Raw genomic sequence first — 27,767 nt, 5'->3', positions numbered from 1 at the left:
TCTTTTCAGATTCTTTCCCGTTATATTTTATTACAAGAAATTCAATATAGTTCCCTGTGTCGTATAGTAGGTCCTTGTTGTTTATCCATTTTATATATAGTAATGTGTGTCTGTTAATCCCCAACCCCTACTTTATCCCTTCCCACACTTTCCCCTTTGGTAACCATAGTTTGTTTTCTATGTTTGTGAGTCTGTTTCTCCTCTGTAAATAGAATTTTTGTATCGTTCCAACCTAAATGTCCATCAACAGATACCTGGATACAGAAGTTATAGTACATTTATAGAATGCAATATTACTCAGCCATTGAAAGGATGAAATAATGTCATTTGCAACAATATGAATGGACCTAGAGATTATCATATTGAGTGAAGTCAGAGAAAAACAAATATCATATGATATCACTTATATGTGAAATCTTAAAAGAACTTTCTTCATTTAAATAAAAATTCAAATACTTCCTTGGATTCCAGTGAAGCCCAACCCAAGAGTTCAGATGACGTGACCAAGGCCCAGTTTCTCTAGATCTTTTTCTTGGCCCTGATCCCACAATATAGGTTCTTTTCTAATCAGGTTTTCTGCTTATGGTCACAAGATAGTCACTGAATGTTCAATCACCAAAAGTTTCCAGTCTCTGTCTGTCAAGGGGTTAAAAAGTAGCACCAACAAATGCATCATATTTGGTGAATCTGATTACCAAATCCATAAAAGGCCACCTTACTCACTACGACTCAAGAATAGTCAATACAAACTATCTTTCAAACTCAGTGGTTAACTAGAGAATTCCAAAGAACATTAGAAGTAAAAACTCAATTGGTGGAGACAATTTTTAGTAAACAAAAGTTTAGTAAAAAAATAGAATTTTTGCTTTAAATGCTGAGAATAAATAGAAAAATTAAAAATAGAATATCTGGGGAGGCTAGTGAAGTAATTTAGGCAGTGAAGATGGATTCAGTTTATGCACTGAAAGATAAAGAAACAATAAGATATACTGAGAAACACTGAGAAGAAAATATCAGTTCTAAGTATTTGCATCAAGAGCTGGAGATTCAATTATATAAAGAATCTTAAAAAAAGACAAATGAACTTATTTACAAAACAGAAACAGACTCACAGACATAGAAAACAAACTTATGCTTACCATGAGGGAAAGGGGTGGGAAGGGATAAATTGGGAGTTCAAGATTTACAGTACTAACTACTATATATAAAATAAACAAGTTTAAACTGTATAGCACAGGGAACTACATTCAATATCTTGTAGTAACCTATAATGAAAAATATGAAAATGAATATATGTATGTATATGTATGATTGAACTATTATGCTGTACACCAGAAATTGACACAACATTGTAAACTGACCATATTTCAATTTTTTAAAAATTTCAAAAAAAAGCTGGAGAAAACTCTTCAGTCCTGGGAACCTGGTTTTTTAAAGTTGTGTATATTTATCTTTATTTTTCATTATTTCTCCAATGATTTCTTTTTGAAAATTCCAGGATGAAAAAATAGTAATAAAAGTAGGGTCCTAGACAAACAAAAAAAGTTAATACTATATTCTGAATGGCCAGGTGTAATGGTTCAGATATAAAAATCAAAGGGAGGTAACTCCAAGGGAAGTTTTAGAATGAAAGACCTATACAGATACTTAATCTTATTTAGATTATTTTTCTCTCCAAAATATTTTGTGTACCTTACAGGACAGAAATAGACTCATGGACAGAGAATACAGACTTGTGGTTACGGGGGAGGGTAGAGGGTGGGAAGGGATAGACTGGGATTTCAAAATTGTAGAATAGATAAACAAGATTACACTGTATAGCACAGGGAAATATACACAAAATGTTATGATAAATCACAGAGAAAAAAATGTGACAATGAGTGTGTATATGTCCATGAATGACTGAAAAATTGTGCTGAACATGCTGAACACTGGAATTTGACACAACACTGTAAAATGATTATGAATCAATAAAAAAATGTAAAAAAAAATTTAAAAATTAAAAAAATGTTTAAATACCATATGATAATATCAAACATAAAAAAAATATTTTGTGTACTTTATTTACATAACTCTGTGTAATCTTAAAGTAAATCTACCATGTATTTCATTAAAGGAAACAAGCAAAAACTCACAAAGCTATAATATATAACATCTCACTTTGTAACACTTAATATACCTGTTTATACAAATATTTTCCAAAAATGAAGACATTCAGCAAAAGTTGAACTATGTACTGAATGCACACAGTCCACTTGCCCTAATTTGGCTAAATAAGCTATTTTGAAACGTACCTATCTCATATCATTGGGCTAGGTCTCTGAAGACTTAAATACCCACTTGGGGAAAAATATAGCTATAAATACTGAATGAACTGTTCTGGCAATATTTTATTATCTAAGTAGGGATTGCATTGATTTTGTTCATTATTTATTAAGCTATAAATGAATGTTCTGTGAATATTTTAGTATATATGTAATTTGTTTGATGGTAAAATTCAAAAACAGTATTTTAATACATATCAAATTAATGTAAATTATTTGAAACTCAACATGTACTTATAATTAAAACAGAACTGTAGTTACTTCATGTATTAGATAATATTTCCTAATAAAATATCTTTATAATCCTTAGTGAAAATGTGTGCTTGCTTCTGGAACCTAATTTTTCCTATCATGTTTTAAGAATTAAATAGCAATTACAGATAAATTCTTAATAGTTATAACCATATTTTTATGATCACCACAAAAAGAAATATTGAATGTCAAATAACACACAGTGTTAAATCATTTTTAAAACCATCCAAAAATTTATCATTGAAATCGTTCAAATAATGTAAGAACTTTTTTTTCTCTTTGACAAATTTAATGTTAAACCAATCTAGGACAAATTTCATTTTTTCATTTCAAATTCTTCAAAATAACAAAAGAAGCCCTAATCTGCTGAAGGCTTATGGATTCTTAGCACAATCATACAGCTTTGATGGTACTAAGAGGATACATCAGCTGGGAATGCACCCAGTATCTGACATGGGGAGACAGAGGCTGGGCATCTGCCTGGAGCTGTGAACATCAGGATTCCTTGCCGAGTCTCCCACCACCACAGTCCTCAGCACCTACAGGTGATCACTGTACTCCTTGGGCACCTGAAACACAAACTCCTCCAGCAGCCCCACAGGTCTCTTGTCCACAGAGGGCGACTCCCCCTGCACGTGGCTGCTAGAGCTGGCAACCAGAGGGTGAAGGGCCTCTTTGCCTGGGCTTTTAAAATGGAGCAGTGAGTGCCATCTGTCTCACTGGGCTCGCTTCTTGCCAAAGCCATGGAAGTGCTCTTTTACCAAACGTCATTTATTCTTGCCCTCCTAGAAGCCCCCTTCTAGGTTACAAAGGATAGTAGAGTCTATCTTCTGTGTGACACACACACAAAAAACTGTAGAGCCTTATTTTCTACTGTTTTCATTATAGAGAACCCTTTTTTCTTCTTTCCAAATGATACTATAATATCTAATAGGCTTGTTAAAGTGCACATACTACTATGAAAATTGTGACATGCCTACCAGAGGGGCATGTCCCCAAATTCTTGAGCCTCACCATCCCAGGAAATGATGGTTATTATAAATAGATTGTGATAAATATTTCTCTGTAACTCACACTGCTTACCCCACTTAATTAAACTTCTCCAGGAGTAGGCGCATTTTTCTAGTTGGGCACTGAAGCCTTGCAGAGCATCTCTCTGCCACAGCCATCTTGGCTGAGGATATTATTCCCATGAAAACTCCCATTTTCAAGCTTATTCAGAAACAACTCGCCAGAAGTTCTTTCTGTTCCCTCACAATTCTTTCTTTCCTTCCATTTCTTCATAATGAATAGTGGATTCAAAAACTGGGCTGTGCAATCCTGAGCAAGTCATATAACTATTTCCTTATCTAAAAAATCAGGTAAGGAGACTTGTATTTTAATAGGATTTGTAAAATTGTGGTACACATTACGGACTGCAGACTTAATCCTTCTTCTGAGAGACAAAAGGGAGGTATCACATTTACATGTAGAAAGAATTAATCCCAACAGAACACCGTTTCCACCATATATTTTTGTTTGTTTTCTGAAAGCAGAAAACAGATCTTCCTTTGCAAAGGGGAAATCTCTTTTACACACTTAGACAAAGAATCTTGACATTACATGTGACAACCTATTCTGCAGGCAAGAATATCACTGTATAATTTTCAACCAAAATGGCAAACCACAGATACATAGACAAGTTGGTGACAATCTCAATTCCACTGATGACGAAGAATCAGCTGACAAATACATTAAATAGAAGCATTTGTTACAGGTGAGGATTGAAAAAGGTGGGCAGAATAGTGTAGCTGATAAATTCTCAAGCATCCTCAAGAATAAAAGGACGGACCTTGGTTCAACAAAGTATTCAATTCCTTTATACATGCATACTGAAAATCTAGAACAACAGCTAAGAGAGAACCCTGAGAGAGAGAATCCTAAGAGAACCCTGAAAAATTCTGGAAAATTTTCCAACTTTATCATGCCTACAATTTTTGTCATTCCTTCTCTGTTTTAAGCAGTTGTAGGTAATAAAACCCTTGTACCAGGAAAGGACTCAATGTAATAAAACCAAGTAAAGAACTTATCAAATAGCATACCGTGCCATGCTTACCTTGGATGGGAAAGACACACAAAAAAATATTAGGTAGTGTTATCCTTAGAAAGTTTATCATCCTATTGTCTCCCACTAGTGTGGGCTCACTTAGGGCTCAGGATGACCCTCAAGTCCAAGAATAAGCCCACAAAGTTACCTTATGTGGTAAGAGAAGGAAAGACATTAGGGCAGAAATCCTGCCAAGAAGACTTTAGAAAGACAAATGAGAGACTTAAAAAAAAATAGGAAGAAGAGGAAAAAGTGGACAGGAAGAGAAGATGGAAAAGGAGGCATAAATGGTTCTGTTCAGTTTGTAATTCTCTTCAGGGTTTTCTTCACAGCAATCTTGACATCTTTGTTCCTGAGGCTATAAATGAGAGGGTTCAGCATGGGCACCACATTGGTGTAAAACACTGAGAAAAATTTCCCCTGCCCTACAGACCCAGCAGATGATGGCTTGACGTAAGTGAGCAGCCCAAATCCATAGAAGAGACCAACTGTTATTATGTGGGAGCCACAGGTGCTAAAGGCTTTGGACCAACCTTTAACTGATGGTATATGAAGGATATTGAAAAGAATCAAAGCATAAGAAATAAAGATAATGACACTAGATACTATAATAACTGTGCCCACAACAACAGAAACCACAAGCTCGTTGATATAGGTGCTGCTGCAGGACAGCTGGAGGAGGGGGAAGATGTCACACATGTAATGGTTGATGATGTTGGAATCACAAAAGATCAACCTGATCATACACCCTGTGTGGACCACGGCACCAGCAAACCCCATCACATATGAACCAGACATCAGCAGAGAACAGACCTGAGGGGACATGGCAATTGTGTACAGCAGGGGCTTACAGATGGCCACGTAACGATCATAGGCCATGGCTGTCAACACATAGCACTCAGAGTTGACAAAAAAGCAGAAGAAAAAGAGCTGAGTCATGCATCCTCTAAAGGAGATACTATTCCTCTCTGAAGTAAAGCTCATTAGCATTTTGGGGGTAAACACAAATGAATAACAGAGATCAATAAATGACAGGTTGAAGAGGAAGAAGTACATGGGGGTGTGAAGGTGCGCGTTCAGACAAATTAGATTAATCAAGCTCAAATTGCCCAACACAGTGATCATGCAGTTCACCAAAACCAGGAAAAACAGGGGCAGTTGGAGTTCAGGTTGGTCTGTTAATCCCATAAGGATAAATTCGGTCACAGAGGAGTTATTTTCCATAGCCATTCACTGCACAGTTGTGATCTGCAGGAACAGGGGTAGAATCTGACAGTAACAGGGGATCTTCCCTCTTTGTTTCCGGAGAGCTAGTTTATAAGCTCAGAGGTGCCTAAAGACACACAGCAAGGCATCCAGAAAGCAAGACTTAATTATGATCACCACCAGTGATTCCTCATTTTTCTCCTTTACCCTTACTCATGTTGCTGTCTGGAAAGAATGCTGATAGACTCCCAGTGTCTCTGCACATCATTTCCTCTTTTCTCCTCAGCCTCTGTTAAGGATCAGGGCTAAAAAGATCAGTAAATAGGTGGTGTTCCAGAATCCCTGAGTTACACAGTTTGGGGTTTGAAAGGAAATTAAAACAAAGGTGATTCAACCCTCACCTTCTTTTCCCTGGATGCCTCACTGCCCCTGAACCTTAAGGCTCCTTCTCCCCTACAGTTCTGAGAGGGTCACAGTTTCTGGCAATGAAGGAGGCAATGTCCATCAACATGGGCCTCCATCTTTGACCCACTAGAAGAGGTATGCCGGGGAAGAGGCCGGCATACCTTTCACTTAAGAATTTGAAAATTTGCCAGAAGGTCCTCTTCACTTCCAACGAGGAAAACCACCTTATATGAGCTCCAAAGCAATCAGTTGACTCAAATGAGACTCTATTCCATTTCAGGAAAAACTGATTAGAGGCACAGAAAATTATTCCCTCCCTCATGATTTCCTTTCAAGTTAAATGAGCCCACTGAGGGTAGAAGTTTCTTCATCATCTCCTAGAGTCTATGCAAGCTATAAGAAAAAAAAAAGGTCTTGAGCATGATCATCTGCCTTGTCTAGCACTTTCCGAGAGCCTCTGGTATCGCATTGGTGAAAGAGTAAATCATAGGTTTAGCATTATCCATGCTTGTGGATTTCACCTCTGTAAAGAGATGTTGTAGCAAAATGGTTAAGAAAGTGGGAGTGTTTATCTAATTTTTTAACATTTTTTTATTGAGTTATAGTCATTTTACAATGTTGTGTCAAATTCCAGTGTAGAGCACAATTTTTCAGTTATACATGGATATACATATATTCATTGTCACATTTTTCTTTCACTGTGAGCTACCACAAGATCTTGTATATATTTCCCTGTGCTATACAGTATAAAAAAAATAGATGAACAACAAAGTGCACGCTATTCAATTTCTTATAATAACATATAATGGAAAAGAATCTGAAAAAAATATATGTATGTATATGTATAACTGAACCGCTTTGCTATACACCTGAAGCTAACATTTTAAATCAACTACACTTCAATAAATAATAAAATTAGAAAATAAATAAAAGAATATATATGTATAACAATCATTATGCTGTACACCAGAAACTAACAAAGCCCTGTGAATCAACTATATACTTCAATTAAAAAAATTAAAGATATTAAAAAAAAAAGAAAGTGGGAGTGAGCTCCTCAAATCAGACTGAGTTTAAATCTGGATGTTAAACTTCTTAATTGTGAGGCTGTAGATAAGTGAGACCCACCATGGAAGAGTGAATTACTCACGACTTTATCAAGTCAAGAGAGTGAGAGGGACCCAGAGACCAACTCTAACTCCCTGAGCCCGTTAGAAACCCTTGTATTTATTGAGACTAGTCAAATAAAGTATTAAGGTAAAACATGTCATAGGAATGTGTAAGGGGTATGGTGTACATACAGGTATGTAGGTCAGCAGTTTTGTGAAAAACAGAAACATTAGTCTTAATCTACATGTTTAGGGAGTATACAATTGATAATGGAAACCAGGTAGGCAGAAAGACCCAATGAAGATCAAGATTTAACTAGGTAAGCGAAGAACGCCCTGCTGTTTTCAGCAAGGGCAAAAGGTAACAGTTTTCCAAGAAGCAGAAGCAGCCCTCCAGCTAAAACCCTACACCTAAGATAAGCTAGGCATTTCTGCATTGTAGCCCTACAACTTATTAACCAATGCGTGTGCTCCCACACTTGACTTCAGACTATACTACAAAGCTACAGTAATGAAAACAGTATGGGACTGGCACAAAAACAGACACATAGGTCAATGAAATAGAACCGAGAGCCCAGAAAAAAACCCCACACACTTATGGTCAACTAATCTACAACAAAGGAGGTAAACATATACAATGAAGAAAAGACATTCATTTCAGCAAGTGATGCTAGGAAAACAGGACAGCTACATGTAAAACAATGGGATTATAACATTTCCTGACCATATGCAAAAATAAACTCAAAATGGATTAAAGACCTAAAGGGTAGACATGAAACCATAAAACATCACAAAGAAAACATAGGTAGAACACTCTTTGACATAAATCATAGCAATATTTTTTTGCATCTGTCTCCTAAGGCAAAAGAAATAAAAGCAAACATGAACAAATGAAACCTAATTAAATGTAAAGCTTTGGCACAGCAAAGAAAATAATCAACAAAATGAACAGACATCTACAGAATGGGAGAAAACATTTGTAATGATATGACCAATAAGGAGATAATATCCAACATATATAAACAGCTCATACAAGTCAACATTACAACAAACAAACAACCCAATTTAAAAATGAGCACAACACCTAAATAGACATTTTTCTAAGGAATCCATGCAAATGACCAACAGGCACACGAAGAGATGCTCAACATCGCTAATCATCAGAGAAATGCAAATCAAAACAAAGAGATATCACCTCCCATCTGTCAGAATGGCTATCACTAAAAATCTACAAACAACAAACATTGGAGAAGATGTGAAGAAAAGAGAACCCTTGTACACTGTTTTTGGAAATGTAAATTTGCTGCAGCCACAATGGAAAACAGTATGGAAGTTCCTCAAAAAGCTAAAAACAGATCTACAATATGATCCAGCATTTCCACTGCTGTGGGTATATCTGGGGAAAAAAATGAAAACACTAACTGGAAAAGATACATGCACTCCAGTGTTCACAGCAGTACTATTTACAATGGCCAAGATATGGAAGCAACCCAAATGGCTATCAACAGATAAAGGATAAAGATATGACTGATAGATAGACAGACAGACAGACATAGACAGGCAGAGGATAGATAGGTAGACAGATATAAAATGGAATATTACTTAACCATAAAAAAGATTAAAATTCTGCAATTTGCAGCAATGTGGATGGGCCTAGAGAATATTATGCTTAGTGAAATAAGTCAGAGAAAGACAAACACTGTACGGTATCAATTCTATTGAGAATCTTAAAAACAAAAACAAACAAATGAGTGTATATGCAAAACAGAAGCAGACTCACAGATACAGAAGACAAACTAGAAGCTGCCAAAGAGCAGAGGGAAGGTGGGAAGGACAAATTGCACGTATGGGACTTAGAGATACAAACTACTGTGTGTAAAATAGATAAGCAACAAGGATATATTGTATAATACAGGGAATTATAGGCAGTATCTTCTAATAACTTTTAATGGAGTATAATCTGTAAAAATACTGAATCATTATGCTGTACACCTGAAACTAATTTAATACTGTAAATCAACTATGCGTCAATTAAAAAAAAAGGGAGAGCAGAGTCTGGGCAATGAAGCAAGGGAGGATAGTACAGCTGGTAAGGGAGTGCTGTCCAGCCGCTGACTATATATCTAAGGGGGTGGAGCAAGACAGGCATATTTCCATGTGCCTATCGGCCATTTACACATGTTCCTCTGGGATGTGTCTTTCAAATCACTTGCCAATATATGAAATGGTCCTTTTATCACTGAGATACACTTTAATTATTAAGTTGTTACATATTTTGGATACCTTTAAGATATATATATTGCAAATATTCTTCCAGTCTGTGGCTTGTCTATGAATATTTTATGATAAACAGATGTTTTAATTTTAATAAAGTTTATCTTCTTTTTCTTTAGGGTTTAGTGCTTTCTAGAATATGCAAAAGATATCTCTGCCTACACCAACATACTATTCTATGCTCTCTTTTGAAAGATATATGTTTAAGTTTTGTGTTTATTGTTTTGATACATTTTTAATTAATTTTTGTATTTGGCATTAGAGATCAAGTTTAATAGTTTTCTCAAGAACAGTTAGTATTTCCAGCATCAGTTTCTTAGATTCTTATTTCCCCATGGAATTATTTATTAGTTGGGTAAAAAGCAATTAATTGTGCAAGTGAGGATCTTTTTCTGAATCTTCTTTTATCCATAATTTGCCTATTTTGTAGCAAAACCAATCGGTCTTGGTTATCTAAACAGTACAGTAAGCTTTAAAACCAGTAATGCAACTCCTCTGTGTCATTTAAAGTTCTCCAGGAGCAGATGCCAAGAAATAATTAGACTTATAAGACTCTTATTGTAGCAAACGTCTGTGAAGGATAAAATAGGAGGGAGTGGGAGTCAGTGATGAAGGCCGTCAGACATGGATGAAAGTCTAACATCTAAGACAAGACAGAGAGAAGGAAGGATTGGGTAGAAAAATCTCAGACCACAGTGCAATTCTAAACAGTCTCCATAAGGATGATGGGAAGTCCCTAATGAAGACTGTCTGTTAGGAGACACCTGTGTTACCCAAGAATGGACCAGCTCCTATATGACCCACCGTGCTAAGCTACTGGTGGAGAATATCTCGGAGTAAGCATGAGCTCTGCCTGAGCACTGTGGTGTAGCCAAAGCTGAACTGGCCACAAGCTTTCAGGGACTGACACCCCCAATGCTGGTTATCTTGAAGGGGAGCTAAGCAGCACATACACAGCTTCCACAGTCCACCCCCCAAAAATAAATGATACTCTAAAGTTCTTTCTGATTTACTTGTTTACTATTGTTATTGGCTCTTATATTTCATTATTATTTATAAATGATGATGTTTATTATTTATTATTATTGTTATTATTGTTGTTACTCAATAAGTTTTTCTTATCCTCTAAATACATCTGGCATTTTATATATACAAATGGGACAAGTACCGGAGACACAGGGAAATTAAAGAAAGCTGCATTACTTTAAATCTGTTTATTATCTTTGTGGTGAGGCAAGGTGCTGTGGTCAAATGCTGAAATCCTAACACCCAAAGGTGATGACATTAGCAGGTGGGGCCTTTAGGATGGACTTAAGCCATAAAGATGGAATCCTCATAAAAGGGATTAGTGCCTTATAAAAGACATTCCATAGAGATTGCCAGCCACAATGAGCACCATGGTGGCATACAATGAGAAAGGTGCAACACAGAAAAAGGCTCCCACATACTCATGCTGGTACCCTCATCTTAGACTTCTAACCTCCAGAACTGTGAGAGATAAATTTCTGTGTTTATAAGCCACTGTGTCCATAGCATTTTGCTACAGCAGACCAAATGGACTGAGATATTGGTTTAAATAAGCTCATAAAACACTGCAAGGAATGTAGTTTATTATCATTAATATAAACCTTTTTATGATAAATCTTATTATAGAAGTAAAACAATGTCTTACATGTTTCTCCTAGCTTGATGTGCAGTATTTTCCTTTAAGTGATAAATAAACTCTGCAGTAAGAACTACATGCTCTTTTTCAAAATATTTGATGTCATTTTAGATCATAATCAATGACAGTTTTATAATAAACCAGTCAGCCCTCTTACTGAGGTCATAAGATGCATATGTATTATCCCTTTAATCATACTGTTAACGCCATCTTTGGCAGTTAAAGGTGGAGCTACATGTATTTTCTTCGATATTAAATGAACTGGGCTGATAGAGGCTCTCAAAAACAGGTGGTTTATGGTATAGATTTTGCCATACCCAAAGGGAACAAAATATAAAAAGGACAAAATATAAAAGGACAAATATATTAAAAGGACAAAATATAAAAAGAAAACTGATAAGAAAAATAGAGCAGAAAGAAAAGACCAGGGGATTCGATCATACTTTAAGCTATACAACAGTCTGTATTGAAGACATTGTATTGACTCCTCTTCCCTATATTGGTAACAGTATTGATAAGAATGAGAATGCTTATCAAAAAGTATTTGGCACTTCTGTCTTTTGGTAAGCAAGCTGTAATTTTAACTTTCTGTGATTTATGATTCACCACATTTGTCCAGATTAAGAATTACCCAGAAAATAGAAGTATGATAAAATGATTTTTTAAAAAGGTCAGCATATTGGTTCCTTTCATAAACACATTGTTAGTTCTTTAGTACACTGACATAAGGCGTAAGAGATGCAGAGTTCAAATACGAGACAAGATCAGCTACAAGGAAAATGTTAAGACAAATCTATTTTACCACATACGATACAATACGTAGAAGCAACATGGTGATAAAGATTCTTCTTGAAAAACACCAATGAAATTAAATCAAAAATTGAATTTCTTTACAATATTGCTGCTTCAATTAGGACATGTTTCTCCTCTGGATTTTAAACAGGGATTTCCTAAGTGCAACCTGGACATCCTTGTTCCTCAAACTGTAGATCAGGGGATTGAGCATGGGTCCCGTATGAGTATAGAAAACAGAAGAAACTTTTCCCTGCTTCATACATCCAGGAGAAGAACATTTAAGATACATGAATGCTGCTGAACCATATAAAATAGAAAGAGCAATGACATGGGAGCTACAGGTACTGAAGGCTTTCGATCTTCCTTGAGCAGATTTGATGTGAAGAATGCTAGTGAGGATGAAGATGTAAGAAACCAGGATGGTGACACTGGTTACCGCAATATTAATACTTACCACGATAAGAACTACTAACTCATTGACGTAAGTGCTGGTGCAAGAGAGCTGGAGGAGTGGGAGGATGTCACACAAGTAATGGTTGATGACATTAACATTGCAGAAGGTTAGTCTGAGCATGCACCCGGTGTGGGCAGAGGCTCCGGCAAATCCCATCACATATGCAGCCAGAGTCAGCACCACACAGACCCGACGGGTCATGGTGACCTTATACAGCAACGGATTACAGATGGCCACATAGCGATCATAGGCCATTGAGGTCAACATATAGCATTCAGAGATGACAAAAAAGAGAAAGAAAAACAGCTGAGTCATGCACCCAACATAGGAGATGATATTCTTCATGGACACAAAGTTCATCAGCATCTTGGGGGTGAAAACAGATGAGTAACAGAGATCAACGAAGGACAAGTTGAAGAGGAAATAGTACATGGGGGTGTGGAGGTGAGAATTTAGACCAATAAGAATGATCAAGCCAAGGTTGCCCACCAAGGTGACAGTGTAGATCATCAGAAACAAGCAAAAGAGGGGTTGCTGGAGCTCTGGACGGTCTGTTAACCCAGCAAGAATAAATTCAGTCACTAAGGAGTCATTTCTAGCCAGCATTCTCAACTTTGGAAATCTGTGAGAACAGAAGACAACTCCATTAATAGGAACACAGCTCTGTCCTGACAAACTCTTTTATATGAGTGTTATGAGAAACAGACTCAGACTGGCAGAAATCACAGAAGTCCTCCTTTGCTTCATAGGGTCTGAAGGTACTGCCACACACACCCCTAAGCACTGAAATCACTGCCTTTGGTTGCGTGAGCTGCGTGTTACAAAGAACTGCTCTATCTTTACCAGAAGACAGAGGGGCGGAGCCGACGAGGAATGAGCCTACCTGATGGTGAGCTTCAGGAGTGGGGATGCATCCCTGTCTCTCCCTCCTGTTCATCTGGTCCCTCACTTCCTAGTTCCTGGTCATGTTTCCATTACCCTACGAGATAAACCTAAACCTATCCTGAAAGAAATACTGAAAGGTCTTCTCTAAATAAAAAGCAAGAATCTGCAGAAAAGAGAAAACCACAGTTGGAAATGCAGTAACTACAATAAACAGCTAGAGAATAAACATGAAGATGCAAAAGAGCACATCAAATTCAAAATGTGGGAGAGGGGAAGCAAGAAAACGTAGATTTTTAAAATTCTTTTTCGCATTTTGAGCCTATGTGATTACTAGTCCAAAGTAAATAAATACAGTAATGGGTTAACATACTTGAAAAACTGGGTATCCATCACCCTACTAGATACCTCAGTTCCCCTGTGATGACCTACAACAAAAGAGAGGATTTCTATGAGGCAGAGACCCATACACATATTTGCTGCCAGGAAGACTCTCACAATCTGTAAGGTTTTCAGATGCTTAAGTACAAGAATCCAGGAAGTCAATGATCAGTAACAGGTACTGAGGTGAATCCTTGTACCCTAACCTTTGTACTTAATCGTACACTCCAGTGTTTCCACGCACTCTCCTCCTCCCTTCCATCCTAGCTGGACAGAGAATGAATAAAGGAAGGTGGGTGTGCTTTCCTTGGTTTCGTAGGACAGCATGGAAGAGAAACGTAATTAATTTAACTGCCAATTAGGTTAGTTGCTATGTTTGTGGAAATATGCCAAGCTGTACACTTACTATGTATGTCTATATTATGTATATCTATTATGTATTTCTATATGTATATTTCAACTAAGAAATTCTTAGAAACTAATTTCTTCTTCTTCTGACGTTGCTATGTTCTGGGTTTGTCACTTGGAACCGCTACCATTCTCCTGCTACCAGAATGAGGATGAAGCCAACACAGAGGGTGTGCTGAGAACAATGCAGGCAGTCGCGTCACAGCTCCAGACTTCGGAGTTTCTTGTTTTTCAGTATCAATCCTTTCCCTCATTTTTCAGCAACAGAGACAAAAACAGACACTTGGCTAACTTACTCTGTTTGCACTGAGGAGACTCAGTGCTGGCCCTGTAGGCGTGTTTCACCTCCACTGTCCTGGAAGAACGGGCTTTGCAGGTATCAAGGCTGAGCAGATGTAGTCACAGAGTCTTCTCCCTTTATTGGTAAAAGAATCATAGCCCAGATATTACGGTCTGAATCACAGTAGTCAGTCTATGGTTCAGATTAATTTTGTGGTTATAAATTTATTAAGAGACTGTGAAGGGAATCCACAAACTTGGTATCTGAGCCACCGTGTCCCACAGCACATGGCATCTGCTAAAGGCTTATAATTCTTCTGGACCTGATTAGAAATTGAGGTGTAGCCGTCCTCATAGGATCTTCCCCTCATGGTAAGCTTTTCAGGGAAGAGCAGAGGGTGCGTATTTACACTGTAATTGTGACAGTAAATGTTAATTTTCCATCAGAGATTATATATCCCCCAGAGCATAGAAGAAAGGATTCTCTCCTGTCCCTCATAAAGATGCAAATAATTAATGTCATTGAAAATTCACTAATTATAAATCTAGGTTAACATTATTTTTAAGAATTTAAGTTCATAAATATATATGAACATTTCAGAAAAGTTTACTTATTATGGCCCTTTAAAATATTTGAGTCCCTTTAAATAATCAGTTTTTTTTGCAAATTTTATAGACATAAATTGAAGGATCTTTTTATTTGATTTCAGAGATGATTGCCTAATAAAACATTTACTGGTACAATAATTCCATGGAAATGGAATTACCTTGGGCTGTTCTGATGCTGTATTTGCTTTTAATAGATTAAAATCAAATCTATTAGAAAAATCAGTTAATCAGCTTCCATTACAAAGAAACATGACTTTATAATTTCCATGTATGTATTAACTTATAATCACGCTTGTGAGAAGTCGAATTTTTAAAATTATCCAATTATTACAGATTCACAGGAAATTTCAAAAATTAGGGATAGAGTCCCTTGAAATACACCCAGCCTCCTACCACGGTGACATGTTCTACAACCGCAGAACAGCAGCAACACCAGGAAACTGACATTGGTATAAGGTTAACAAGGTATGGGACTACGGATGTTATTCAGCATTAGGTAATTCTGCACGCAGCATGTGTTTGTGTTGTGTGTATGATCCTTTTAATGTGCTGTTGAATTGGTTTGCGAGATTTCCGTTGAGAATTTTTGCATCTATGTTTATCAGAGATACTGGCCTGTAGTTTTCAGTTCTCATAGTCTTTACCTGGCATTGTTGTGAAGGCAATTCTGGTTGAAAAATGAGTTTGATGGTGTTCCCTTTCTTCAATTGCTGAAAGCATTGAAGAAGTTTTGGTCTTACTTGCTTAAATGTTTAGTACAATTCACAAGTGAAACTTTCTGGTTTCTGGTCCAGGGCTTTTCTTTGTTGGGAGAATTTTTGATTATTGATTCAATCTCCTGAATTGTTATTGGTCTGTTCAGATTTTTTATTTCTTCATACTTCAGTCTTGGTAGATTGTTTCTAGGAACTTACCCGTTTCTTCTAGATTATCCAATTTGTGCATAGTTGTTCATAGTAGTCTTATGATCTTTGGTACTATTGTGGTATCAGCTGTAATGTTTCCTCTTCATCATGTCATTACCGTCTTTGTCTCATGCTACAGCTGTCGAGTTAAAGTTTATTTTGTCTGATATAAGTATAGTTACTGTTATTGTTTTTTGGTTTCCACTTGTATAGAGTATCTTTTTTCACACCCCCATTTTCAGTCAACATTGTAAACTGACTATAACTCAATAAAAAAAATTATACTACAATATATTTAATATATATTAAACTGTCTTACAGAAATTAATATTGATGTTTAAATATGTATATTACTATTGCTTTAATTGAATTTTTTAATCTAATAAATTTGGACAAGTTTAATGTGCTAATTTGCATTTATATTTCTTTTGCTATTTGTCCACTGAATGATTTTTGGCTACTTTTTTTATGGGCTACCAGTCTTTTCTGTAGTAATTAAAAAGGAATACATGTACTTTTGTTTTGGTCAGCTAAACTCCTCATGCTCTTCTCCACTCGTTCTGACTTTTCCTTGGGGAGTTAAGAGAATCATCCTAATAAGATTACTAATGAATACTTTAATCATAAAGTGGGTCTTCTGTCACTTTCATAAGACTTACTTAGAATTTCTCAGTCATACTTTTTAATTTTGAATCTTTGTCATTTTTTATTCTATTTTTATTCATTATAGACTTGCTTTTTTCCTACACTGATTCGTATCTAGTTTTCTAAATTCCTAGTGTACATGAAAGAGGAATGAAACACTCCTTTCTCCTTCCTGATATTCCTCCCATGTATAGGAATAAGTTACTCTGACACTCCACATCCTGCTTTACACCCTCATACATACCTCCAGGGAAGCTGGAGTGACTTATCTGATTGGTTAGTTTCAAAGGAGGAACTATTCCCTTTCTTTGCGAGAGTTTGCATATTTCCAGAAAGAATATATTCTTGGTTGGCTTTTTTCCTATACAGTACCACCTCTACTGGAAGAGACCTGCAGGAAGCTTTCTGTGATCATAGTAGTAAATCTGTCTAATTCTAGCGCTTAGTATTAAGAAGTTCACTTGCCCCCAAATACACCTTCTCTGTTGGGAGAAAAAGACCCTAGTTTGTTTCCCTCCCAATTTTTCTCCCCCATCGCTAGTGTCCTACAATGCTACTGTTTTTAAAGTTGTATAATACAACCAACAGTGAGCACAGAAAGGTGCCAGCTCCCACCTTTCGGAAGCACAATGGAAGTAGCATCATCAGCTACTCCAGGATGTAAGAATACTGCTCACCAAATCCTTCATCAGGTTACCCAGAAAACATCCAGAATTAAAACTGTAAATGTGTATACGTGCGTGTGCATATATGTATATGCCTGTGTGTATGTGTCTGTGTGCCTAGTTAAAATCTTTGAAAAGTTTTGCTTCTTTTAGTTAACAGAGATACGCAAATTTAATAAGACAACCCTCCTTGCTTAACGCCTACATTTTTAAACATAAAACTATCTAGGGCAGATATTACTCTGTTATTTTCTCTCCTAGAAAGATAACCTCCACTAATAACATTTTCCTAAACTAATCTGTTACAGGATCTAGAATACAGAGTTAGGATTATTGAAGAAATCCTATTTTTATGCTCTTTTCTACAGTGTAACTTCATTTGAGAGAAAATAATAAAATCGGTTAGATATCTGAATCTAATTTACTCTGAATCTTTGTTTCCTTAACCATAAAAAGAGGAGCTATGAAGATAAAGAGATCTGTCCTGAGCTTTGAAAACTTTAAACCACTATGTAATTACCAATTGCCATTTTTTGTTATTTCTTACATTTTAAAAATGAGATTATTTTGTATTACGTCAAAGCTCTGAAGCAGCAGGCACCCTTCCCCAAGGGCCGTGGATGGAGAAGTGGATGAATGTTCTGAGAAAAGCAGTGTTTGTTTCTGCATCTGTAGCATCAAGAAGAGCACTCTCTTTAACCCCAAAGAGCAAAAAACTTTAAAAGTTCTTAATACAAGAAGCAGAGTGGACAGGAGATTTCTGAGGTTCCTACAGTGACTTTGGAAGAATTGTGAGGAGTTTGGTGCATATTAGAAGCTGTGAATGTAGGATGTCAGGATTTAGACTTAAGAATGAGCTATATTAGCCATCACATCAACTCTGCTTTTGCTCTTAGGAAAAGCAGTTGCAGTGAACTGCCCAGATAAGCACGCTGAGCAGCAGGAGGATAAGGTCATGAAATGCTGTCGATATAACCAAGCATGTTGACCTTTCCCCATCTAAATAGTCTCACCAATTTCCTAAACTTTAACAATGATGGTTAATAGCCCAGCAGCATAAGTTTGACAATTTAACCTGCATTTGCCATTTGTGCCTTTGATAGGACATTATTTAACTAGAAAATTCATCTACACACAAAAGATCTTTCGGTTAAGCCAGTGACAGTTAAGCCAGTAACAGAATTCAGGACAAGAGGGATTTAAAATATTGGGCTCTGTGGAAATTGTTTGGCTCACTGGAGCATCTGACAGGAAATACTGAAACTGAAATGCAGATAACCGGAAATCAAATCAAGGAAATTGTCATCCAGTGTACAGACTGACAAAAAGCAACTACATAATTATACATAGAGGTCAGGATTACCCTTCTCCAGGCAAAGTTTTCAGGGCAGTTGGCCTGTCTTACAAGGTATGTTTTTTTGCAGTCATTTAAAAATTAAATGAATACAATCACAAAAAATAAATGAATACGATAGCATAGTGATTAGAGCTTTAATGCATCTCTGCATCCAGTCTTCCCAGAATCATCTCTTGGCTTTGCCACTTAGAGTTGTGTGACTTTGAGCAAGTTATACTACCTATGACTCACTGTCCTCATCTGTAAAAACCCATCTCATAGGAATTTTTTTGAGTTAATAGAGGTTTTTAAGAAACCCAGTAAACATTAAGTACTATATAACCCATTGATATTATTAATCTAATATCATGAAGAAATGATTAATTATAGCATTTAAAATAGAATCAATCCAAACAGCATGCAGAATTTTTTTTCTGCTGAGAAGCTGATATCTACTTACCTGAAGACATTTATTTACCTTCAAAAATTGGATCCTGATATTATTTGCAAATGTTAAGATGGGGCTTAAAATATATAACAACTAATTCCCAAACGTTTACAAATCTCTCAAGATTTGGCTCTGGGTGCATTACACAATCAATTAAAAAAAAAAAAAGCAAATTAGGTCTCAAAAAGATCTCATCACCCAAGGGATTGGTCTCTATTAGTAAAACTCAGTAATAAAATACACTGTCTTCTATAACACCTTAGAATTTACAAAGTGTTGTGCCAAACCTTTTACCTAGGAATATTTTTTGTCTGAATCTCTACTCTAGTTATCTTCTGACAGCCACACAGAGATTTGCTGCCTGGGAAAGCTACTGTATTTTTTCCATTTAACAGTCTGTCATAAAATCAATAAGGGAACACAAGGTCTCAAATATAGTTGTTTCTGGAATAAATTTAATTAAAATATTCTTTCGTGTAATGAATGACTTCAGTAATTTAATTAGTTTAGGCCACTTGTTCAAATTCCAACTTGGTACTTTGTGACATAATGCCAATAATTTAAGTATTTCTGTGGTACACAATGGAAATAAATTTCTGATGCTTCCAAACACGTGAGATTGCCCTATTAATATTTTTTTCTTATACTATCCTCTTTGGAGTTGAAATCTCAATATTATTATAACAATAAAAGGGAGCCATCTCTCTATTTCTGCTCCACAAAAATGTTCACATAAGTCATAGATCATCTATGTTTGAAGTTATGTTAGAACTTACATGTAAAACCATCTTAGTATTTGGGGGGAAATAAGGTTTCAAACTACTGATTTAATTTCCTTGTTGTTTAAAGGTTTATTCAGACTATTTTTTAAATGAGTTTTAAAAAAATATTTTTGATAAGTTGTGTTTTTACACAAAGTTACCCATTGCATCTAAGTTTTCAAGTTTATGTAAAATTATTCGTGGTGTCCTCGGCATGTATTTTACTATATCTGACATTTTCAGTTATGTCTCCATTTTTCACTCCTAACATTTATTTGCATCTTCTCATTTATTGCTTGATTGACCTTTCCAGAATTTTTTTCTATTTTATCAGCCATTTAAATAGCCAGCTTTCGCTTTTGTTGCTCTCTGTTCTCATTTCGTGTATTGTGCTACTCCCTTTTCTAATATTTATTAAGTATTACATTATTGTTATATTATTAGTATTGTATTTTTACTAAACTATTGTTATTCTTTACCTTGATGTTGCCATTCTAACCTTAGTGCATTAATTTCAAAATGGCATCTTAAAACAAGATTAATTTAAGGACATAATGTCCCTCTAACTCTAGCAGTTATCTTAAATGTTTCAATATATGTGTTTTAATTGTCCCTCAGTTCTAAATATTTTATCATTTTAACTTCTCATTTTTTGCCCTATGAAATATTTGGAAGCGTTTCATATGTTCTCAAATGTAAGCCAGGGTAAATATCTTTTTGTCTTTTATTTCTAATTTTACATTTTAATCAGAGAATGTGGTCTTCATGATATCAGCTGCTTGTTTGTATTTGAGACTGAATCTGAGGACCTTTCCTAAATTTTAAAATATTGAGATGAAAATTCTACATTTGCTTAAAAAGATAATGTATGCTCCATCATTGACTACAAAGTCCTATGCATAGTATCTACAGATCCAGGTTATTAATTTTTTTTGCTCAAATTGTCTATTTTCCCTTTTAGACTTCAGTTGATCTGTCAATATCTGAGAGAAGCATATTAAAATCTCACAATATGAATCTGGATTTGTTGATTTCCTCTTGCAATCATCTTATGTTTTGTATGATATATTTTGAGGCTACACTGATAAGTGTGTGCAAGTTGAAAACAGTTATACCATGTTATTTTGTTATTATGCAATGGCTTCCTTATCTCTAATAATCATATTTAAAGTCTATTTTGCTTGTGTTAATTTAGTTACGCCAGGTGCTTTGTTAGATTTTCTGCCTAGTACTTCATTTTCAGTCCTTTATTTTTCTTTGTCCTTCAGTTTTATCATTGTCCCTTGAAAACAACTATTATTGGGGTAAGGGCTGAGAGTTGTATATGTTTCTCCCCCTTCTCATCTGAAAGTCTCACACTTTCTTGGAGGAAAGACTCTTTTCTTTGGGCATCTTCGTACTAAGCAAAGCTTCCTATTCTGAATAAAATGTGACCATAAAGCTTCAAATGGATGTTAATATTTTTTGTCTTGGAACTTAAGTAAAGACAGAGAAGCAGAAAAAGGACCTGACAATCCATGACTTCTGTGACCAATGTGTTCAATTCCCAACCCCTGCTCAAAAACAAGTGGCCATGATTGAGAGATGTTCTCTCCTTTCCTCAAATTTTGCCACAATTTGTTTTCTAAACAGATCAGAAGGATATAAATCCTTAATGTAAAGGCAATGAACAACTGCATTTCTGAACAACAGAACTCAGGTATGTGTCCTAGCAAATCCCACAATGGGACAGTACGTGTGTAATATAAAGAGAAGTGCAGTAGTCTGAGATTTACCCTGTTTGGAGTATCAAATGTCCTATCAGTGACTTATAGGAAAAACTTTCACTCTGAGATTTGCGAGTTCATAAATTGTCTACACCATCAATAGCATAGCTCCTGGTAAAGAAAAGAATTTGGGAACACTAGGTCTTGAGGGGAAAGTCTTCTTACAATTTCAACTGTCCTAAAGTAAGGCTTTCTTCTGTATCAGAACTACAACAGTGTGTGAAAACTGAACTGTGTTAATTCTCCCTATGAATTATGGGATGTGAATTAAGGGACAGTTATGCGGTCTAAAACAGTCCCTGTCAGTGAGGGGAATTATCCTCTTGGAACTTGTTTCAGCTATATTCTAAGTAAATAGCTCCCTCTGATGGGGACTTTTGTCTTAGACAATATTTGAATTAATTTAAAAGAAAAAAGAAATTGCTCTAAGAAATATCCCAAGAAGGTTTTAGTGTATTTTTTAAAATCAAGTAAAGATTCTTGATATATAAGTCTTGTTGTTAAAACTGCAAAAATATAGTAAGTTTTAATAAGGTGGAAGAAAAGCTGGGTAATTACTTTGCACTTTCCTTTCATTTGCCTTTAGCTTCAAAGAAAATCTTCAAAGAAGCCAAAAGAAAAAAGTTTTTTTTTTTACCTATAGGGAACAGAGATAAGAACTACAGCAGAACTCTTATCAGAAACCATACAATCAAGAAAAAGAGTAAATGAAATATTTAAAGTGTTGAAATAAAAAATATCACCAACCTGGAATTCTGTATCCAATAAAATTACCCTTCAAACTGAAAGTGAAATAATGACTTTCTTAGAAAAACAAAGTCTGAGAGAATTTGTTGCCAGCAGACCTGACATTCAAAAAATACTAAAAGAAGTTCTTCAGGCAAAAGGAAACTGATACAGGTCAGAAGCTTGAATTGACAAAAGGAAAAAAAGACATCAGAGAATGAATGAATGGAGGTAAAATAAAATATTTTCTTTTCTCTCTTCTCAATTTTCTTAGAGATAACTGTGTATTTAAAATAATAATAGTGACAATGCATTGATGTGTATAACACAGATCAATGAAATAAATAATAGATAGCAATGTTATGAGGACAGGAGGAAAGAAATATAAATATTCTGAGGTACTTGCACTACATACGAAGTGGTACAGCGTTATCTGAAGATGGGTTTAGATTAATTTAAAATGTGTATTATAAACTATAAGGCAACTGAATAAATTTTTTTAAAGTATAATTAAAATGCTGAGAGAGAAACTAAATAGAATAATATAAAATGCTCAATTAAATATGGAGAATAAAAAAGGAAGAGAAGACACAAAAGAAAAAGGAACATCTGTACAAGCAGAAAGAAGTTCTATACAAGATAGATGTTAATCCAGCTGTACCATTCTAATCATTTTAAACGTGAATGGTCTAGATCCATCAATAAAAGACAGATTTTCAGAGTGGGTAATAAAACAAGCCCAGCTCTAAACTGTCTAGAAGAAATTCATTTTAAATATAAAACCTTATGTTAAAAGTAAATAAATACCATGACAACACTCAAAAGAAAGCTGGAGTCACTATATTGATTTCAGAAAGTAGATAAAAGCACAAGGAAGCTTACTAGGAACATTTAATCTTTAATTAAAGAGAGGCAGCACAGAATGATAAGGATCAAGCAGGCAAAAAAATCAGTTAAGGATAATATTGTCTGAGCAGCACGTCAACTTGGTCTAATTGAAATGTATAGAACTGGGAGACGGACTAGCATCGGACAACAGCAGTATATACATCTTCCTCAAGCTCACATGCAACAAGGGATGGATTTCTAGCTCTCCTCACCCAAAGTGCCTATGAAACCAGCAGTCCGGATGCCGGGGGTCAGTTAAGAACAAAGGAAAAGGGGCAGGCAGCTTGCTGCAGCCAACACAGCTCTGTGACTGGCTTCCCCACCAGAAGGGAGGGAGAGGAGTGGAGCTGGCCTTCTGTGCTCTGGCCTTTCCAAGACTTGTCCTATAACCGGGGTTCCTGTAAAATTTGCTCATAAAGCCCTACCTCTGCACACACGTAAACATATTCACTTCCTGATTTCTTGATGAATATTATTTTTGATAGAGTCTCGAAATTCAGAGTGAACTAAGAAGATGATTCAAATAAAAAGAGATTAGTTTTTCAGTAAAAATAAGCTTGACAGGTATGCCTTTTTGACTATCAAATTAGGTATGAGTATATTTAGTATTGTATGAGATGGTTACACCATGAATTTCAACTCTTTAAAAAATGCTGCATAGTCTTTAGTAAATAGTTCATGTATTATTAAGTTTCATGTATTTAGTAGATATTTTATGCATTGGTTTTCTAGGGCGACTTGGGTAGCTCAAAGATCAAAAATTCACTTTCTCACACTTTAGAAGCCTCAAGTCCAAGATTAAGGTGTTGGCAGGCTTGGTTTCTCCTGAGGCAATACTCCTTGGTTTGCAGATAGTCACCCTCTCCCTGTGTCTTCACATGGTCCTTCCTCTGTGTGGACACACTCATGCCCCTGGTGTCTCGCTGTGTGTCCAATTTTCCTCTTCTCAGCTGAAACATCTCCTCGGAAAAGCCTTCCCTGACCTACTGTCTTTATTCATTTGCTCACCGTGTCTCCTCCTCCTGCCCACTTGCACCCCAACTCCTCTATCCCGTAGACGATTAGCACTACAAGAGCACAGACATTGTCTGTCTTGTTCACTGTTGCATCTCTGAAGTTTAAAAACCAAGTGTGATACAGGATAGGTGTTCAGTTTCTATCTGTTGATTAAATAAACTACAACATTTGTACCATGTAACCTCTGGGACAAAGGAGAAAATGAAAATAATAAGGGAACATGCTGATTGCTAATGAATTAGAGTTTTCAAAGTCTATTTGAGGAAAGGACAAAAATTCCTCTACTCATAATTGGTAAACATTTCCAGTAAAGTTCTTCCCAGTGAACACATAGCATATCCTATTGCCCACATTTCTTGCCCTGAAGTCTCAAGAGGTAAAACCCAATGTTGCTTCCTTTATTCCTGACTGCTCTAAACTGTTATTTTAGTCTTCTTAGGGACTGGGATCAGAAGAAAATCTCCCTTTACCATATTCCCTTGAGACTAAAGTGAGAAGAGATCAGAGGCCAGGGTGAGAGGTGCATTTCCCTATACTTTTCCGCTTTTGGGGAAACAAAGAAATCTCCCAGACAAAAGCCCCACCAGCACTCGAAAAGACCATCCTTAATGCTCAAACTCAACAGTCTTTCAAAAGATGTTTGTTAAATAAATGAGTCAATGACTGAATCTGAAGTCCACCAAAGTCCATATCTCCATGACAAAGCGTCACAGGAATTCTGGACATGACTCAGTCAAAATTCTCGCAACCTTATCATTCCTGGACTCATCCCCATTCAACTTTTTCTACTTAAAAGCTTATAATCCCTGAAAGTAAGCTGGAGAATGATGGAATGAACTACGTTCCCTACTTTCTATGAAAGGATGAAGGGCTGATCTTCCTCCTTCTCATAGCATTTTTTCCTTGTGAAGTGATTTATACAATGAACTTAATTTACTCTCTTATTTAAATCATTTGCATTTGTTTTTTGATTTCTTACTACTTTCTCCATAGCTTTATTCATCATGTGCCCTTATGAGGATTTGGCATCACTAACACAGATTCCATTTAGCAGAACAACTTTTTCCTCAAAGTCTTACTCAGGGCAACTTGGACATCTTTGTTTCTCAAACTGTAGATGAAAGGATTCATCATTGGCCCCACAATGGTGTAAAACACTGTGGTCACTTTATCTTGATCCAGAGACCCAGCAGGAAAAGGCTTAAGATACATGAATGCTGATGATCCAAAGAAAAGAGAAACCACAATGATGTGGGAGCTGCAGGTACTGAAGGCTTTGGACCTGCCCTCTGTAGAACGGATGCGGAGGATATTGGAGAGGATCAAGGTGTAAGAAATGGAGATGGTGAGACTGGGCACTATGACATTAATGCCCACCACGATGAACACCACCAGCTCACTGATGTAGGTGCTGGTGCAGGAGAGCCGAAGGAGAGGTGGTATGTCACACATGTAATGATTGATGACGTTGCCATCACAGAAGGACAGTCTCAGCATGCATCCAGTGTGGGCCGTGGCGCCCACAAGCCCCATCGCGTATGAACCCACAGTCAGCAGGAGGCAGACCTGATGGGACATGGTCACCTTGTAAAGCAGGGGCTTACAGATGGCCACATATCGGTCATAAGCCATTGATGTCAAAATGCAGCACTCATCAATAACAAAGAAGGAGAAGAAATAGAGCTGAGCCATGCACCCTGCATAAGAGATGACGTTCTGGTTTGCAAAACTCATCAGCATTTTGGGAGTTATGACAGAAGAGTAGCAGAGGTCAACAGAGGAAAGATTGAAAAGAAAGTAATACATGGGAGTGTGCAGGTGAGGATTCAGACCAATCAGAATAATCAAGCCAATGTTTCCCACCACGGTGACCACATATATTCCCAAGAAAATGAAAAAGAGAGGCAGCTGGAGTTCTGGCTCTTGTGTTAAACCCAGCAGGATAAACTCAGTCAGTGAAGAATCGTTCCCTAAGGCCATTCTTTCCTAGGACATATCTGTGGGAACAGGACAAAGGGTAACATTAAAATGTATCAAAAACACTAACAGGCAAGTTCTGTAGGGACAAGATTCAGTAACCCTGCGACCACTCATAACTACAGCATCTCTGCTCCACTTCTGCTTCGACAGTTTGCCAGGCTCACCGAACGATCAAAGTCATCTCAGCAGAAAGAAGACGTGACACTTCAAGGAGTGCTTGGCTTCCATAAATGAAGTTTAGAAGAATAACAGGACAGATTAAATTCAACACTTACCCTTTTGCATGGGGACCTCAATCCTGCTGGGTTAACTGAGCTCAAAGAAAATAATTTCCATCCTCCCTGAATGTCACACAGAGGTCTTCCACGGGCTCTCAAAAAGTCCCTCTCTGCTAAATGCTGCAGAGACTCAGATCAAAACTCAGATCTGGATCAGTACTGAAAGCTTTCAAATGCCAAAACTGAGGTCAGCTTACCTCATTAACTCTCCTCCACTACTCACACAGACAGGCAAGTGACTCTGATGAATTTTAGGGGTGAACAATCCAAAACAGAGGTTTTTGTTACTGTTGTGTTTTGAATGACTAAGGGAGCCAGAGCACAGACTTCGGTATCCCAGGCTCTGGGATGCCATGAGTTACAGATCATGATTTCTGATGGTGGCTATGCCCACAGTGTCCTCTCCAGTCTAGGAGGTAGTAAATACCCTCTACTGGTGCCAAGAGAGCCACCTGCTAATATGACCCCTGGGTTTTTATGAGTTGGGAAAGCCTAGAGACCTGATTAAAAGTGGGAAAACATATGTCTTCTTAGTACCTTCCCCAGAGATCAGGCTTTGAGGCAAGAAGAAATTACCCACTTTTTCTATTCAGTTCAGATCATGATAACAACATGGACTTACTGAATTGTACCATTTCACATACATTTTAATTTCTACCAAATAAGGCACATCCCCAAACAGAAAAGCAGGATGATCTTTCCTGCATCCACATAGTTTCTTCCTAGCATCTACTACTATATTAAATACTACACATTTATTTGTTTATTGCATGTTCCTACTACACATAAACGCACATTTATGCACCCACATATATTTGAATCTAAGCTTTAAATAGATTGTCTATTTTCTTCAGTGCAATTTCTGTAGCACCTTAGAGCAATGCTTGGCATATATTAGATACCAAATAAATATCTGCATAATAAAAGAATAAAGGAATGAGGAATTAAGGAATGAGGAACCCTTTTCTATCTTTCTTGGAACCCATACTGGATGCTACAACAATACTCTCGCCCTACAGCCAAAGGCTTATGCAGTACCAAAGTTCTTCTTTGCAGACCTGAGAATGGGATGAGGAGAACATCACTAAGGCACGTAAAGGTCATTGATAAACTCTTGGATGCCATCTAAGAGCGATTCAGATCAGAGTTACTGAGCTCAGAGAAAAGAAGTTAATTTCCATCTTCCCTGAATTTCACACAGAGGATTTCCACAGGCTCTCAAAAA

The 27,767-nt window shown here is 36.6% G+C and overlaps 2 protein-coding genes and 1 pseudogene across 3 annotated transcripts; all 3 read right to left on the bottom strand.

The window, feature by feature from the left end:
• Window positions 1–4,959: 4,959 nt before the first annotated feature.
• On the bottom strand, window positions 4,960–5,916 carry LOC102542240 (olfactory receptor 8C8-like). Its single transcript, XM_006209829.3, has one exon. It carries the CDS (start codon window positions 5,890–5,892, stop codon window positions 4,960–4,962), a length of 933 nt encoding a protein of 310 aa, XP_006209891.1. The 5' UTR covers window positions 5,893–5,916.
• Window positions 5,917–12,229: 6,313 nt separating this feature from the next.
• LOC102536992 (olfactory receptor 8B3-like) lies at window positions 12,230–13,180 on the bottom strand. Its single transcript, XM_015244059.3, has one exon. The coding sequence runs from the start codon at window positions 13,172–13,174 to the stop codon at window positions 12,230–12,232; it is 945 nt and encodes a 314-aa protein (XP_015099545.2). The 5' UTR covers window positions 13,175–13,180.
• Window positions 13,181–25,331: 12,151 nt separating this feature from the next.
• On the bottom strand, window positions 25,332–26,279 carry LOC102537212 (olfactory receptor 8B3-like; annotated as a pseudogene). The gene has a single exon (XR_012066521.1). The product of XR_012066521.1 is annotated as an olfactory receptor 8B3-like (transcript).
• Between the last annotated feature and the right edge of the window lie 1,488 nt (window positions 26,280–27,767).

This window comes from Vicugna pacos, chromosome 33, assembly GCF_048564905.1.
Source record: "Vicugna pacos chromosome 33, VicPac4, whole genome shotgun sequence".
NCBI classification, from domain to species: domain Eukaryota; kingdom Metazoa; phylum Chordata; class Mammalia; order Artiodactyla; family Camelidae; genus Vicugna; species Vicugna pacos.
This window is presented reverse-complemented; position numbering and strand designations above follow the sequence as displayed.

Excerpts from the sequence above, each read along its gene's own strand:
- LOC102542240 (XM_006209829.3), bottom strand. The coding sequence starts at position 5,892 with ATGGCTATGGAAAATAACTCCTCTGTGACCGAATTTATCCTTATGGGA.
- LOC102536992 (XM_015244059.3), bottom strand. The coding sequence starts at position 13,174 with ATGCTGGCTAGAAATGACTCCTTAGTGACTGAATTTATTCTTGCTGGG.